The following is a 14,492-nucleotide window of genomic DNA, read 5'->3' on the forward strand; positions in this document are numbered from 1 at the left end:
CCAAGCCTTCTCTTGAATGCCAGGGCCAAGAGCACAGCAAGCTACAGCAATGAAGCTCCGAGTACAAGGACACAGATGAGCAGTGTACTAAGAGGTCCGCTGCAGCCTGCACTCTAGAAACCCCTTAGTGGCAGCCAGACGGCAATGCTTAAATCATGGTAAGACTCTTTGGACTCTCTCATTCTCAAATGTTTGGGGGAGAATTTTAGTGACACGGGATAACACTCCTCCATACATATCAATGAAAAATGACAGTGTGAGCTCAACCATGCAAAATTTGCATATATACAGATGGGAGATTCTAAAACGTTCACGGTGGTCTCTAAAATCCCCCCTTGCCAGTTTCTGCTTGCCGATTTCCTATACAAAGGCCTGGACTCCGGCTCCCTTCCTCTCTGTCCTCTGTTCTATTGGTGCAGGCTCCTGGAACTGCCTACCTCCTGTGCCCAGCCTCTTCCTCTATAGACTCCCTTGGGGAGAAGTCTGCTATCTAGCAATTTCTGAATCAGTTTCCACTCTAAATGTCTCTACTCACTGTTTCAGCAATTCCTAGCAGCACTCTGAACCTATCACACGATGAGGACTTCTGTTCAGTTCCCCTTTTATAATTTGGTCTGGATGACTGAATCATTCACTACCCAAATGCCTAGAAATTCCCTGATCACAGGGAGCAAGAACGAGCTCACGTTACCTCAGAGAGCCAGAAGTCAAAGTCTTTGATCCCGGTGTTGAAGTTCTGCTGCTTATTGGCCTCCTTCAGCTTCTGGCTCTTCTCGGCTGACTTCTGCACCAGGAACTGCCACTGGTCTGCAAGAGCAGCCAGGCGGGCCTTAAGAAGAGATGGGGGGGTCACTTGGGATAGGAAAATCTCTGAAGGGCCCATTCCTATGACCCAAATCAGAGACAGTCATGAGGATGTGGAAACAATCAGAGGAACCGTGTTCTTGAGTTCCAGAGACTGTAGCCCAGTGGACGGTAGAGTGCTAGCATTCTTTCTGGAGTCAGTATGGGCCCCGAACTGTACCTTGACAGCATCCTCACTGCCAGCACAGGCCCCACGCTCAATGAGGGAGTTGCCCATGTCAATAACTCCACGGATTCGGTCAGCATTGGCGTGCAGTTCTGCCTCAAAGGCTTGGTGCTTCTGGTGCTTGCTCTGAAAATACCAAACCACAGTTCAGAGGCAGTCCTCAAGGCAAAGGGATGCTCAGGAGAAAAGGAGTAGAGGGAAGGTAAGGAACAAGGCAAGCATTGGCGTGGACAGAAAGCCATCCCAGCTTGTGTGGTGCTGTGGAGTGAGGTCTATGGGAGCCCAGCAGAGGTAGGTTTAGGCCAGGAAGGGAAATGCACTAGTCAGGGGCAGTGGGGTAAAAGCCAGTTCTAACGGCTCACTAGCAGGCTGGGAGCAAAGCCTCAAAATTTTGTACTTTTTTATACTCTGTATGAGATAGAGGGGTTGATTTCAGCTCTGCATCTAACTGTGTACCAATGTCAACCCATGCCTTTATCCTTCCTGGACAGAGCCCCTGACTGGTAATGTATATAGGCTACCCCACCACCTACAGCAGGAACACATCTGAAGGCAGTTCCTCTGTCAATGAAGATTTGGTGGCTGTCATCAGTCAAAACATGAGGCTGCTAAAACCCAGTCTAAAAGGCAGGTGGGCTTTACCTTTTAGAGAAAGCGGGGTAGGGGAGGAGGTGGGGAGAGGGGGTCCCTAAGAACACTTGAGAGAGGTAACTGTGAGGGTACAGCAGTTACAGCAAAATTCTGGGAAAAACAGGGCAAGTGAGAAACAGTCTCAGGGATGTTACTGAGAAAGAAAACTAAGAGAAAACAAGACAGTTTAGTTGGCCAAGAATTCTGCACTCAATGTTTCACTTGAGAGGCAGTGACTGCTACAGGGAGGGGGTCCTGGCTGTGGCTCAGCAGTAGGACTCAGAGATCTCATCCACAGATCCTGGCAGTGCCATCTCCAGTGCTTACTCTCACCACTGTTGGTCCGAACTCAATCTCTCTCTCCTACAGCCTTATTTCCTCCTCCCAGTTCTGGCATGGTAAGCCATGTGGAACAGGTGTCTCTTTTAATGATCTTCCTAACAAGGCCTGCTTAGGTTTGGAGCACATCTTGCTACTCCAGTTCTCCAGGCCAGCATCTCTGGACACCAGTCTGAGTAAGCATCGTTTTACCCCAGGCTAACCTGCCCTGCCCAGGCCTTGACACCTTGAACCTAGGAAAACATTCCACTTTCAAAAGCACCCCTTGAAAGGAAGTGGTCAACCACTGCCTCCCAAATCAAACACGGCAGTACAAAACCTGCATGGATGATGAAACAGGGCGGGGACAGGGACTGCACGCTAATTATAACAGAGAAAGCCACATCTCACAGGGACACTTGGATGGAGTGACTGGGGATTAGACTGATGATGGATGAATAGACACCAGCAGACTAGATGTAACCACAGTAACAGTCCTCTACAGAGTAGAACATAAGTCCCAGAGCTCAAACACCCAGAACTCTTAAAAGTGTAAAGAACTTACCAGCAGCTTGGAAAGCTACAAAGACAGATGGAAAGAAGAGTTCAGTACACTGATGTGGACATGCCTCAGCTATTAGAGCCTCGCTCTGCCAATCACACTTCCCCACAAGTTCAGCGCTTGGGAACAGCACAGGGGCAGGTGCACTAGACATGTTCACACGTCTAGAGTCTAGCAAGGGAGCAGCTTTCAAACAGCTCTACTGACCCAGTGACTTTCTCTAAGTTTTACCACGAAGCACATGGTTTTACGGGCATACTCCCTTAAGGAGTCTCATTTAACAGCTCTACTCTGTAACAAAGGCACCCCAGGAGCCTCAGAGCAAGCGTCACCGGAGCCCCTTACCTGGATGTTGGTGGGGTCCTTGTATGACTCATCGCTGGCTGTTTGTAACTTCTCACTGATCCAGGCTTCAATCTCATCAACATCCCGGCTGAACTGCTGAAGTGTTTGAGACTCTCCGAGCTTTGACCTTTTCTCAATCATCTGGGCTTTTAGGCGGCGCCACCTGAGAGTGAAGATCAGCTATGAGTGCTCTTCCCGGGAAGAGAGGAAGCTGGGGCAGGTGTGGCTTCTCCCATGAGGACACCGTGTCTCAGAGCTGGGACAGCCACTATCACAGGACACCTACCTGTCCAGGACCTCATTGCGTCGGTTTGCAATGTCTCCCTTGGCATAGTGGTCCACAGCAATGAGCTGGTCGGCAAAGGCCTGCAGGGCAGCTATCTTCTCCTCCTAAGGGGAACAGCAGAGAGGTGAGGGCGGGCTGAAGAAAGCCTGTCAGCCTGCGTTTTCAGAGGAGACGGTCACGCTTTGGGTGACGGGACTAACTGGTAGCAGGGTCGGGACACACCGACACTTTAGAAGTCAGCTCGATTACCATCATTACTAGAGAAGGGTTTAATTCAAGAGGACTTGAGGTCATACTGAGGTGTGCCAGTGTGGGGACCCGCAGTGTCTAACAAATTAGGATCATAAAATGATCACTGCTCTCTTTTCAACAAAATGGTTTTAAAGTCGTATCTATTTTGTTCCTTGTTTTAATGAATTATGCTATTACAACGTACATTTTTGCCCCTAAAAATATTTCTTTGAGGGCGAGGGAGGCTGGTTATGGTGGCACATGCCTTTAATCCCATCAGGGCAAGCAGATCTTTGTGTCTGTAAGTTCAAGCCTGTTCCACATAGCCACTTCCAGGGCAGGCAGGACTACCCAGAAAGATCCCATCTCAAAATACAAAACAGAACAGATCTGGGGGCTGGGCAGATGTCTTAGTCAGTGAGAGCACTTGCTGTTCTTACAGAGGACCTGGGTCTTGTTCCCAGCATCCATGTGGCTCCTGACAATTCTAGTCTACTTCTACAGGATCACATACCTTCTGGTTTCCGAGAGAACTGCACACATGTGCTACTCATCACTTAGAGACAGGCACGTGAACACTCACAAACACTCACACTTTCCCATGAGGTCCTTACTTTTTGCAGGGCTGTGGGCTGAGCCCAAGTTTAAAATACGTTAGGCAAGCAGTGTACCAGGGAGCTCCAGCTGTATCATACCATAATACAGAACTGGTTTGAGGATTTCCCCCCCCACCTCTCTTTTTTTCCTAGACATAGTTTCTCTGTGTAGCCCTGGCTGTCCTGAAACTCACTCTGTAGACCAGGCTGCCTCAAACTCAGGGAGATTCTCCTTGCTTCTCCCTCCCAGGAGCTGAGGCTAAAGCTATGTGCCACCCCCACCCAGCTTGAGGTCGTGTGTGTTTGTGTGTGTGTGTTTGTGTGTCGGGGGGGGGGAGAGCTGTAGTTGTATGCATACATTTAGACGCCAGAAGCCAGTCTTGGGTGCCACTGGTTTGGAACCTCTGCTTTGATTTCTGAAAGGGTCTCTTACTATCTAGGCTGGCCAGCCAGTGAACCCCACAGCTGAGATTACAAGCAAATACATCACACGGAGCTTCTGGGGTCTAGGGATCAAAGTCAGGTCTTTGTGCACTTTAGCCAACAGGCCTCATCTGAATTTTGTTTCTCACCCAAGGATTTAAGTGCTGTTTGTGTCTGCACGATGACCCCAGGGTCTGTAGCACACTCAGCTGTGTTGTAGCCCTGGGGTGTGAACTTCCCTCTTTTGCTTCTTTGGAGACAGTTTTGTCATGTTGCCTAGGCTGGCCTTAAATGCCATCCTCCTGTCCCAGCTTCCCATATGCTGAGACCACAGGAGTGTTACACCGAGCTGTTATCTCAAGGTTTCTTGTTATTGTTTTGAAACAGGGTCTCACTATGTAGCCTTGGATGGTCTGGAGCTGGCTATGTAGGCCAGGCTAGCCTCCAAGCCAGACATCCGTCTACCTGCCACTGCGTCTTTTCAGCACTGGCAGGGATACAGGAATAAAGATGTGCTACCACATATGGCCCATTTTAAACATGGCTACTCTCACACTTATTTTCACAGCTGTGGAAGTCGTCACTGGATGTGTAACAGACTATACGTTTTCTTCACAAATGTACTTCTCATTATGGGTATGTGTTCATGTCTGTGTGTGGGCAGGGGCATGTAAATGTTGTGTGGGAGCCTGCAGAAGAGAGGCATCAGATCGCTGGGAGCTGGAGTTACATGTGCTTGTGAACCACCAAACCGTGTGCCCAGCCCAGTAGAATGTTTCTTTTTTTGTAGTTGGTATGAAAATCTTAGTTGGTTTACTTTAAGCTTTTTGCAGAACTGGGGATTGAACCCAGGATCCTCAAGCACAGTAGGCAGTACTCTACCGCACAGCTGTATCTGGCACCTGAACAGCATTTTGTTTGGTTGGTTTTTTAGAGAAAGATTTTCACTACGTAGTCCTGGATAACTTAGAACATTCACTCTATGTAGCCCAGGCTGGCCTTGTACTTCAGAGCTCCACCTGTATCTGATTCCTGAATAATAGTATTAAGAAGTATTAAGAAGGCCATCAATACCTGTAATTTAACTATTACAGCCAAGTCTGTAACTATTTTTATCATCTAGTCACTAAGATAAGACTGTCATCAAATGAGATGAGATTCAGGACAAATCGGTCCAGGACCCACCTGGACATTGATAGCTTTGTCGAAGTCTTCATGTTTTTTGATCAGAGCCTCCACACTGTCCAGCGAGTCTCCTTTGTCTTCTGTGTTTAGGAAGGCCTCCCGGGCAGCCATCCAGTTCTCTGCTTGCTCACAGTCCCGATGGAACAGCTACAGAGTGGAGGAGTGGACAGGTGTGAAGGAAGACGCGGCCACTCGTAAGAAATGAGAAATGAGAGAACGGCCAGAGCTAATGTACATACCTGCAACTCCAGGCAGTGGTCCAGCATCATTCTGCGCTGGACCCAGGCCTTCTCCAGGTCTGTGCGCTCCTGGTCAAGAATATCAAGTTTCTCCTTGATCTCTGGGCTGGCATAGTGCCCATGAGCCAACAGCTGCTGCCCAAACTGCTCAAATGCCTGGAAAGTGCCAGCCCTGGCATCAATTTCTGTCCGGTGTTCCTGCCAAGAGAGAAGGGATTAAGTAACTTGCTGAAGATGCCTGCGCTAGTGTCAAGCCCTGTTCCCAACACGGGACGGTAAGGCCACTGGGCCAGCCCAGGACCTACCTGGTGTCTCTCAGCAAAGCCTCAGCTCCAGTGACATCCTTGGCCAGTTCATCTGAAGATACCAACCCTCGTATTCCATTGATCCAAGACATGAGGTCCCTAGAAACAAGGTTCCCAGAGGAACACTCATTACACCATCTGGCAGCAAGCAGGCCTCTTGTCCAGGAACCAGCTGCAGCGCGTCTACATTACAGGGTTGTCTTAGGTTGACCTAGCCATAAATTTAACAGGACTAGGTTTTATAGCCTCTTATTTGTGTTACCAAAAAAAAAAAAAAAAAAAAAAAAAAAAAAAAAAAGTGAGATCCTTCACCTGTCAAGTCATGAAGCCCAGTCCCAAATGTTTTATCTATCCACAAGGCCAAGTCCTGTACTGAGGCTCAGGATCATTGCAGACAAGGGGGCAAGAAACTGTTAAGAGCCAGAGTAATAGGGACTTTGAGGGGAGACTTTGTTTGCTAAAAATGTCAGTAGTCTCGGAAAAGTATCTGCTTCAATGTCCTCAACAAGAACAATACCACCAGACATGCACGTGTGGGAAGGGTAACAATTCTGAGGTGAAGAGACAGACAGACAGACACACACACCAACAGCCAAATGAAGAAAGAGACCATGAATTTGAAAGAGAGTAAGAGGGAGTCCATAGGAGGGGCTTGCAAAGGTGGGTCTGATGCAACTGTAGTATTTATGAAGGGAGGAGAGTGGGCCATGGAGGTCCACACCTTTTAGCCCAGAACTCAAAGGAAGAGGCAGGTCGTTCTGAGCTCCAGGCTCACCTGTCTACATAGCAAGTTCCAAGGCAGCTAGAACTACACAGAGAAACCCTGTCCCCAAACCCAATAAATAAAGAAATATATGAGTCATAAAATACAAAAGGAGGGGTCTCAGAGTGGGGCTAGACGACGGCTCAGTGAGTAACGGCCTGCATTTGATCTGAGCACATGGTAGAGAGAACTGACAGCGTTCACAGAGTAGTTGTGGCACGTGCATGCACAGACGTAACGCAGTAAATAAATGCAATAAAGTTTTTGGAAGAAAAAAAACCCCAAAAATCCAAACCCACAAAAAATCCCAAAATTAACTTGGGAGGAAAGAATGGACAGACGATTCCCCAATGATTTAAGTGTACTTCCTACTCTCCCAGAGGTCCCTGGCCTGCAAAGTGGAGGGGTATCACTTGCTGGTTCCCATCCAAGAGAGGGAATGTCTGACCACACAAATGCAAGGCACGTTGTCCGTCACCCACTCAAAGTGTCACACAGCCACTAAAAGACAGAGGCACTAGATGGTGGGAAATCTGACCTATGACCTATTTGCTGCTGCTCAGAAAACAAAAGAACCTACAGTTAATGAGAATGTCACTAAATTAACTGGAGACAACAGGCAACAATATCACAGTTGCTCCTGTACGACTCTTTTGACTTCTCTGTGACAAACTATTTTCAATTAAAAAAAGTGGTAGAAAAGATTAAGTATATCTAGATTACCTGAAATATACATTTAAAGAAAACACAGTTGGTAAGGTGACATGAACCTGAGTGCACGTACATAAACCCACAGTGCTGAGAGGAACAGTCATATTATAAAGATTTTTGGTACTTGGTAGTTTGAATAGTTTCTATTACACGTTTACTTTTATAGCAAAATCGACTATTACAATGATCTTATGTAGCAAAAATCTTTGAATGACACACACTTCATATGCTATTTGGAAGAGAATGACTCACATGGGCTCGTATATTAGAATGCTTGTTCCCTGGCTGTTGGAACTGTCTGGGAAGGATTAGTGAGTGTGGGCTTGCTGGAGCTCCTGGGGGCTGGCTCTACACAAGTCCCTTCCTTTCCCAGTTAGTTTCCCCTGCCTCACAGTGTGTCTCAAGATGTGAGTTCTCAGCTGGGCAGTGGTGGGGAGAGGCTTTACTCACAGGCAGAGGCAGGCGATCTCTGAGTTCAAGACCAACTTGGTCTACAAAGTGAGCTCCAGGACAGCCAGAGCTACACAGAGAAACTCTTTTTCAAAAAACCAAAAGAGAGAAAGGGGAAAAAAAAAAAGCCATGAGCTCTCAGTCTCTGCCATACCTGCTGTTGTACCCCTTGCCATGATGGTAATGGGCCCTTAGCTCTCTGAATCTGTGAACCTGGGAGCCCCAAATAAAGTTTCTTACGTAAGTTGACTTGGTCACGGTGTTTTATCACAGAAATAGAAACATAACTAAGACATTTGGTTTTTACCGGAAATCGCTAAGGAAGCGCTGCAGGTCATGGGAGTCACCCAGTTTGGCCTTGCGCTGGTCTGCACGCTTCCCTAGGCTGGTCCAGGCCTGGTTTAACTCTGTGCACTTTTCCTTTAAGTCCTCTGCAGATTCAGGGTGGGACTGGATCAGCCTCTGGGCTGTTTCCCCAAGGGAATTCACCTATGAGCAAGGAGTGGTATGAATGTTCAGAGACCGCTCTGCCTGGCAGGGCTCAGGCCTCAGCTTCCCTCAAGCCTCTCTCACCTTGTCACCAAGAGCTGCAAGGTCCCTCTCGAAGCCTTCGTGTTTGCGCTGCAGGGCCTGGACGCTAGCTAGATCATGGCCATAGTTATCTGTGTTCAGAGCCTGGTTCTTCTCCTCAATCCATTCTTTGGTTTCATCCGCATCCCTGTAGGTAAGACACGTGGGTGAGTGCCCAGCACCACGGCCTCCGTCCTAGGCTGGGACGTGTGTGCCTGCTGTAGCTGCACACACCCTCCCAGCAGTGTTAACAGCACCCACTGTTTCTCACATGGCTTTGGTGTTTAGAGCCCAAACATCAGCAGGACAACTACACTTAGGCTGAGATCCTGCTCAGCAAGCCTCATCTATGAGGTGCAAAGTCCTTATTTCCTCCTGCCCCAGCTAATGCTGGGTGTCCTCACCTGTGGAACCTCTGTACTTCGTGTGCACTGCCCAGGAGCTGGCTACGTTCCTCAGCCAGCTGTTGCAGGGACCGCCAGCGCTCATTCAGCTCCTACAGGAGAATGGTAATATCAGTTCTCTTCTAGCCTGGCCTGTGACACCCACACACAGACCTTAGGAGAGCAGGTGCCTGTAAGTTTTCATCTCCAACCTTCCTTGCAAATATAACAGCAGCATACCACAACAGCGATCTTTAGGAGAGCAAACAAGTCATATCTAGTAATCCCCAATGTCCCCCAACTGCCTGACTTAGAAACCTTTGCAACATTGGATAAACCAACACTGGTGTCGGGCATGTGGTGCTTACAAGTAACTGCCAAATGGAGACATCTGAGACTCTTTTTTTTTTTTTAGTACTACAACCCATGAAGTCTTGGGGCCAGAGCATGTCTGGGAAAGGTGAATGCAGACAGTGGTGTGTGTGTGTGTGTGTGTGTGTGTGTGTGTGTGTGTGTGTGTGTGTGTGAGTCCTTAACATTCCTACTCCACTGGAAATCCTAGCAAGGGTTTTCAGTACTACCCTGTGTTGGTCTGAATAAGAATGACTTCCATAGGCTCTGTTGGAATACTTAGTCCCCTCTGGTGTGTGTGTGTGTGTGTGTGTGTGTGTGTGTGTGTGTGTGTGTGTGTGTGTGTGTGTGTGTGTGTGTGTGTGGAGTCCTAACATTCCTACTCCACTGGCCTAGCAAGGGTTTTCAGTACTACCCTGTGTTGGTCTGAATAAGAATGACTTCCATAGGCTCTGTTGGAATACTTAGTCCCCTCTGGATGCTTGGGAGGGAACTGGCTTTGTTGGGGAAGATGTATCACTGGGTGTTGGGAACAAGCTTTGAGGTGTCAAAAGACTGGCCACTTCCAATGTATTCTCTCTGCCTCCTGTTTGCATGAGGGGCTTAGCTGCTCCTGTTGCCATGCCATCATGGACTCTATCCTGCAACCATAAGCCCAACTAAATACTTTCTTTTATAAATCACCTTGGTCACAGTGTTTTGTCATAGCAATAGGAAAGTGAGACATGTTCAGATTGAGGTTAGATCGAGAAACATAATCAAGCTATTTCATAACTCTAGGCATTTGATGAGGGCCTGGGTTTCTGAGATGTTTTTGAGACCATGGAAGTAGGCCTGGTCACAGCATGCTCAAGCATGAACAAGGACAGCCCTCTATGTTGTGAAAGGAAGACAGTGAAGAGAAGCAAGGTAAGTGGGGTAGCTGCTCACTACTCCTTACCTTGATGGAGTTGAAGGTGGCCACTGTGTGGACCATCAGTCGAGCAGACTGTGAGAGGAGAGCATAGGAAACCCATTAAGATCTTGTCCACTCAGAGACATATCTGCTCGTGACACCAGTGACCTCCCAACAGTCAATCCACAGAGCCCTACACAGACACTGGCTGTGTTTGAAGTCCAGACTACTAGAAAGGCTAAGTGGAGGTGGCTGCAGGGTGAGGCACACCCCGGGGAGAGTGAAACCCTGAGGACAGCAGCTGAAGAAGGGCAGCTCAGCATCATGGACGGTGAACTTCCTTGTCCAGCCAAAGAACCCTCCAGAAACACATCTACAAGCACCAGGCGCTGTGACTATCTGGTTACTACAGAGGTGTACTAATGACTCCTTCCATGGCTACTGTGGTTATGAGGCTGTGGTTTCCAAGTGTCCTGAAGAAGGGACAGCACTGCTGAAGGAAAGAGGAAACAAGCCCATGACTGAGCTTTGTTCTCAGCAACACTGGCAAACACCCAAGGAGCCTCAACATGTCCTATCCCACACAGCACACACACACACACACACACACACACACACACACACAGCTGAGCCAGAAGAGATGCTGCTGCAAATCTAACTGTGTAGCTGGTGCTGTTTTCTTGGCTGGAAGCAGAGTCCATTCCCTCTGGTGCAGGGCCACCCCTGCACTGAGAGTGACAAGTGTGGTGCGGGTGACTTGCTCCTCCCCTCCTGCTCTGGAGAAGGAACATTCTAATCGCGAGCTTCCTCTAGCTACTGAGCAGGTCACTTGGACTGTGTACTGTCATTCCCATCCTCAGTCACTACCTTATTTACACCAATTTTGTGGGACTGTCATCCTGTGGGGTAACACCTGATGATGGTGACTCCCTGGGTGAAGTGTATGTATTCTGGGATCAAGATGTCTACCCTTACTGGGTGCTCTGTTTTTGTGGATTAGGGCTCCTAGTTCCACAGGCAACAGAACACAGTCACTAAGGAAGAGTTCATGTCAAGCTAGACACCAAGGAAAGGCACACAAGAAAGAACTAGGACACTGCACATTCCTGCAGAACACCTGGACCTAGTAACGTGCAAATGGCGTCCTTACCTTCCATGGGGAGGCGGTCTTGGAATCTGCTTCATCCTAGTCAAAGAAAAAGGAGCTCAGAACCTCGTCATAGAGCACAGAACCTCCCCAGTCACCAACTGTGATCCCAGGAGTCACAACAGCTCATCCTCGCCATTCTGAAACAGACTGACTGCCCAGCAACCTGTCCAAGGCTCGCTGAAAGCAGTCGTCAAATCCTCTTTGCCCATTAGGCAAGGTGTGTGCGCGAGTGTTCTGTCTACATGCACGCACGGGCACCATCTGCACGCTGCCGCTGCTGAGCCAACCCTACAGCTGCCCATTGTCTTTTTCTCCAAACACAGCAGGAGGCGGAAGGAACGAAAAAATCTTCCTTGCTTTATGCCATGCCCATAGAATTATTTGAAAAAAAAAAAAGAACAAATATAAATAATAGAAAACTATCAGGGAAAACATTTTAGAAAGCTAAAGACCAAGCATGTTGTGACCAGGTAGGTGGTAAGATCCTGTGATCCCAGCCGAGGCAGAAGGACTGTATAACTGTAGCCAGTCTGAGCTTATTAAGTCTAATAACAAACTCAAATCAAAACTCTCGTACTTCTGTTCTGGAGAATAACAGGCAGCATGGACATGTAAAGACTGGAAAAAGAAATTATAGCCAACAAGAGGTCTCTTGGTCTTACATACTTCCCAAGATCTAAATCCTTGCCAAATCCAAGTTCTCTCTGAACGCCCGTGACTTACCCTGGGCATCATACCATACACCTCCTGCAAGGAGAGAAGGAGAGCAGTGAGTACAGAGGAGACACACTTCGGAACCCCATACAGAAAATGCACCAGGGAAACAGAGCCACAGGCAGCAGACTAAAAAGACGGCTCACTGACTAGCAAGACTCCAACACCAAATGCTTACTTGCAAGATATTTATCTATTTCCGGAACTTAGGAATTTGAAGCTGAGAGCACCACAGACATTCACCTTCCACCGCTGAGGTGTGGAGCGTGGGACCTCATGCCTGTGTTATGAAGTGTGACCACTGGGCTAGGAAGAGCTCAACACCCACCTGCTGCTGCACGGCCTGCACTTCTTCCGCCATGAGACCTTCAGACTCCAGGTCCTCGGCCACTTTGTTAATGTCCTTCAGCCGGGACTCATTGGCTTTCAGATCCTTTAAAGTAGAAGCCACAATGACTAGGCACACAGTAGCAAGTCAAGAGGGAAGTGAACACAGATAGTTCAGAGTCAGTGATAGGAACTTTTGAGGCAGGGGACTCACTACACAGCCTTGGCTGGTCTAGAACTATGTAGACCAGGCTGGCCTCAAACTCAGAAACACGTATCTGTTTCTGCCTTCTGAGTGCTGGGATTACAGGGGATTAATGCAATCACCACACCCAGCATCTTCTTAGAATGTAACGTTCTCAAGGTTCAGCCTTGGTAAACTCTGCTCCTTGCTGCAGCTGGTCATTCAACTGTTCGGAGATTGCACATTACCTAACTACTGCTTAGCTTAAGGATGCCTCTCCCAACTGTGTGTGCGTGTGTGAGCGCACGCAAAGGCACACTATACACATGCATATGGAATCTCCATGGAAATAACAGCTTGTTTCCTACAGTGAGTTCCAAGCCAGTCTGGACTACTTAGCATGGTCCTTTTGTAAAAACTAAAGATACAACAACTGAGTAATCTAGAAGGTTCTTAAAATGTGTAGAACACTGGGAGTGGTCAACACTTGGTGAAGACGACAATATCATCAGGAGGTCAAGGCTGGCATGGACTACAGGGCAAATTCAATACCAGCCTGGCCTACAAGGGAACGCTGTCTCAAATAAACAACAAACCCGGGCTAAGGATGTAGATGTCGCTCCGTGTTGGATCCCTATCACGGCATAAACCAGGCATTGTGATCTCCAGCTGTAACAGCAATCCCTGCGAGGGATGGCAGGAGTTCAAACTCACCCTTTGCTACACAGTGACTCTGAGAGGCCAACTTGTGTCTTAACAGACCACCACTACCAGAAACAAACAAACACGCCTACAGAGCACAGCATTGCCTTCCCTTGAGATTAGAACTGGACTTACAGATGGTTGCGAGCCATCATGTGGGTACTGGGAATGGAACCTGGCTTGTCTGGGTGCCCTAAACTGCTGAGCCACTCCCCAGTACCAAGAACAAGCTATTTACATAACTTTGCAGCTGTGCTGTAAACTTCTCATACCTTCTGGAAGTCATCGAACTTCTTCTGCAGCACCTCGACCTGCTCCAAGTCAGCGCCAACCTCTTCACTCGTTAGAGCGGCTTCCTTCTCGTTGATCCACTGCTGTAGCTCGTTCGCTTCCCGGAACAACATGAACTTCTTGCAACTCTTCTCCAACATGCCTTTTCTCTTCTCACCCAGCTCCAGCAGAGACTGATACCTGACAGAAGTCAACAGGGGTAACACAATGGGCAAGGGAGGCAGTTAGCTCACCACGGATGCTAACACAGGACAGCCACTAGGCATCTGAGATGTGACCCAAGGCATGAGTTTGTAATGAAGATGCCTAGCAACAAAGGATCAGAGCACATGGAGATGGGGAGTCTAGGCATTCAAACTACAGCCTTGGGGATAAGCACACGCTGGGCAGAACGGGGTGAGTTACCATAGCCCAGGCACACTTACTCCCGGGTGCATTTGGCCACTATTATGATCACATAAGCCTAAAACCAAGTACTTAGCACAGAAACAGAAGGTTCATGCGACTGTATTGGAGAGATGAGATGAAGCTACATAAAGATGAAACTACATAATGTATTAAAGGGATTTTCTTGGCTTTATAATTTTCTGAGCAGCCCCTAAGTGGGGGAAGATAAGAGCTTTAATACAGTCCAATACAGGATGCTCCATCTGTGACCATCTGTGACCAGTAGGGCATTTCCATGGTGATCTATTTTTGAGCAATGAAAGAATATCAGGTAGCGTGCGGTTTGTACGCAACTCCATCACCTACAAGACCTAAGAAGAATCAAAAGAATTTTCTAGTCCATGAGAACTAAGATTTAAGCTGAACTACCACTATCTTTCAAGACACAAAAATGACAAATCTGA

General features: G+C 48.0%; 1 protein-coding gene across 1 annotated transcript in view; it reads right to left on the bottom strand.

The window, feature by feature from the left end:
• The window catches only part of Sptan1 (spectrin alpha, non-erythrocytic 1), a 65,200-nt gene that overhangs the window by 14,701 nt on the left and 36,007 nt on the right, over window positions 1-14,492 (bottom strand). The window contains 17 exon segments of the mRNA XM_032902912.1: window positions 692-829; window positions 1,025-1,156; window positions 2,544-2,558; window positions 2,886-3,048; window positions 3,172-3,275; window positions 5,607-5,753; window positions 5,846-6,043; window positions 6,151-6,164; window positions 6,167-6,249; window positions 8,382-8,563; window positions 8,648-8,792; window positions 9,049-9,140; window positions 10,319-10,366; window positions 11,424-11,459; window positions 12,147-12,170; window positions 12,466-12,570; window positions 13,623-13,821. Of these exon segments, the coding sequence (XP_032758803.1) occupies window positions 692-829; window positions 1,025-1,156; window positions 2,544-2,558; window positions 2,886-3,048; window positions 3,172-3,275; window positions 5,607-5,753; window positions 5,846-6,043; window positions 6,151-6,164; window positions 6,167-6,249; window positions 8,382-8,563; window positions 8,648-8,792; window positions 9,049-9,140; window positions 10,319-10,366; window positions 11,424-11,459; window positions 12,147-12,170; window positions 12,466-12,570; window positions 13,623-13,821 (1,825 nt within the window).

Source organism: Rattus rattus, chromosome 5 (genome assembly GCF_011064425.1).
Source record: "Rattus rattus isolate New Zealand chromosome 5, Rrattus_CSIRO_v1, whole genome shotgun sequence".
Lineage (NCBI taxonomy): Eukaryota > Metazoa > Chordata > Mammalia > Rodentia > Muridae > Rattus > Rattus rattus.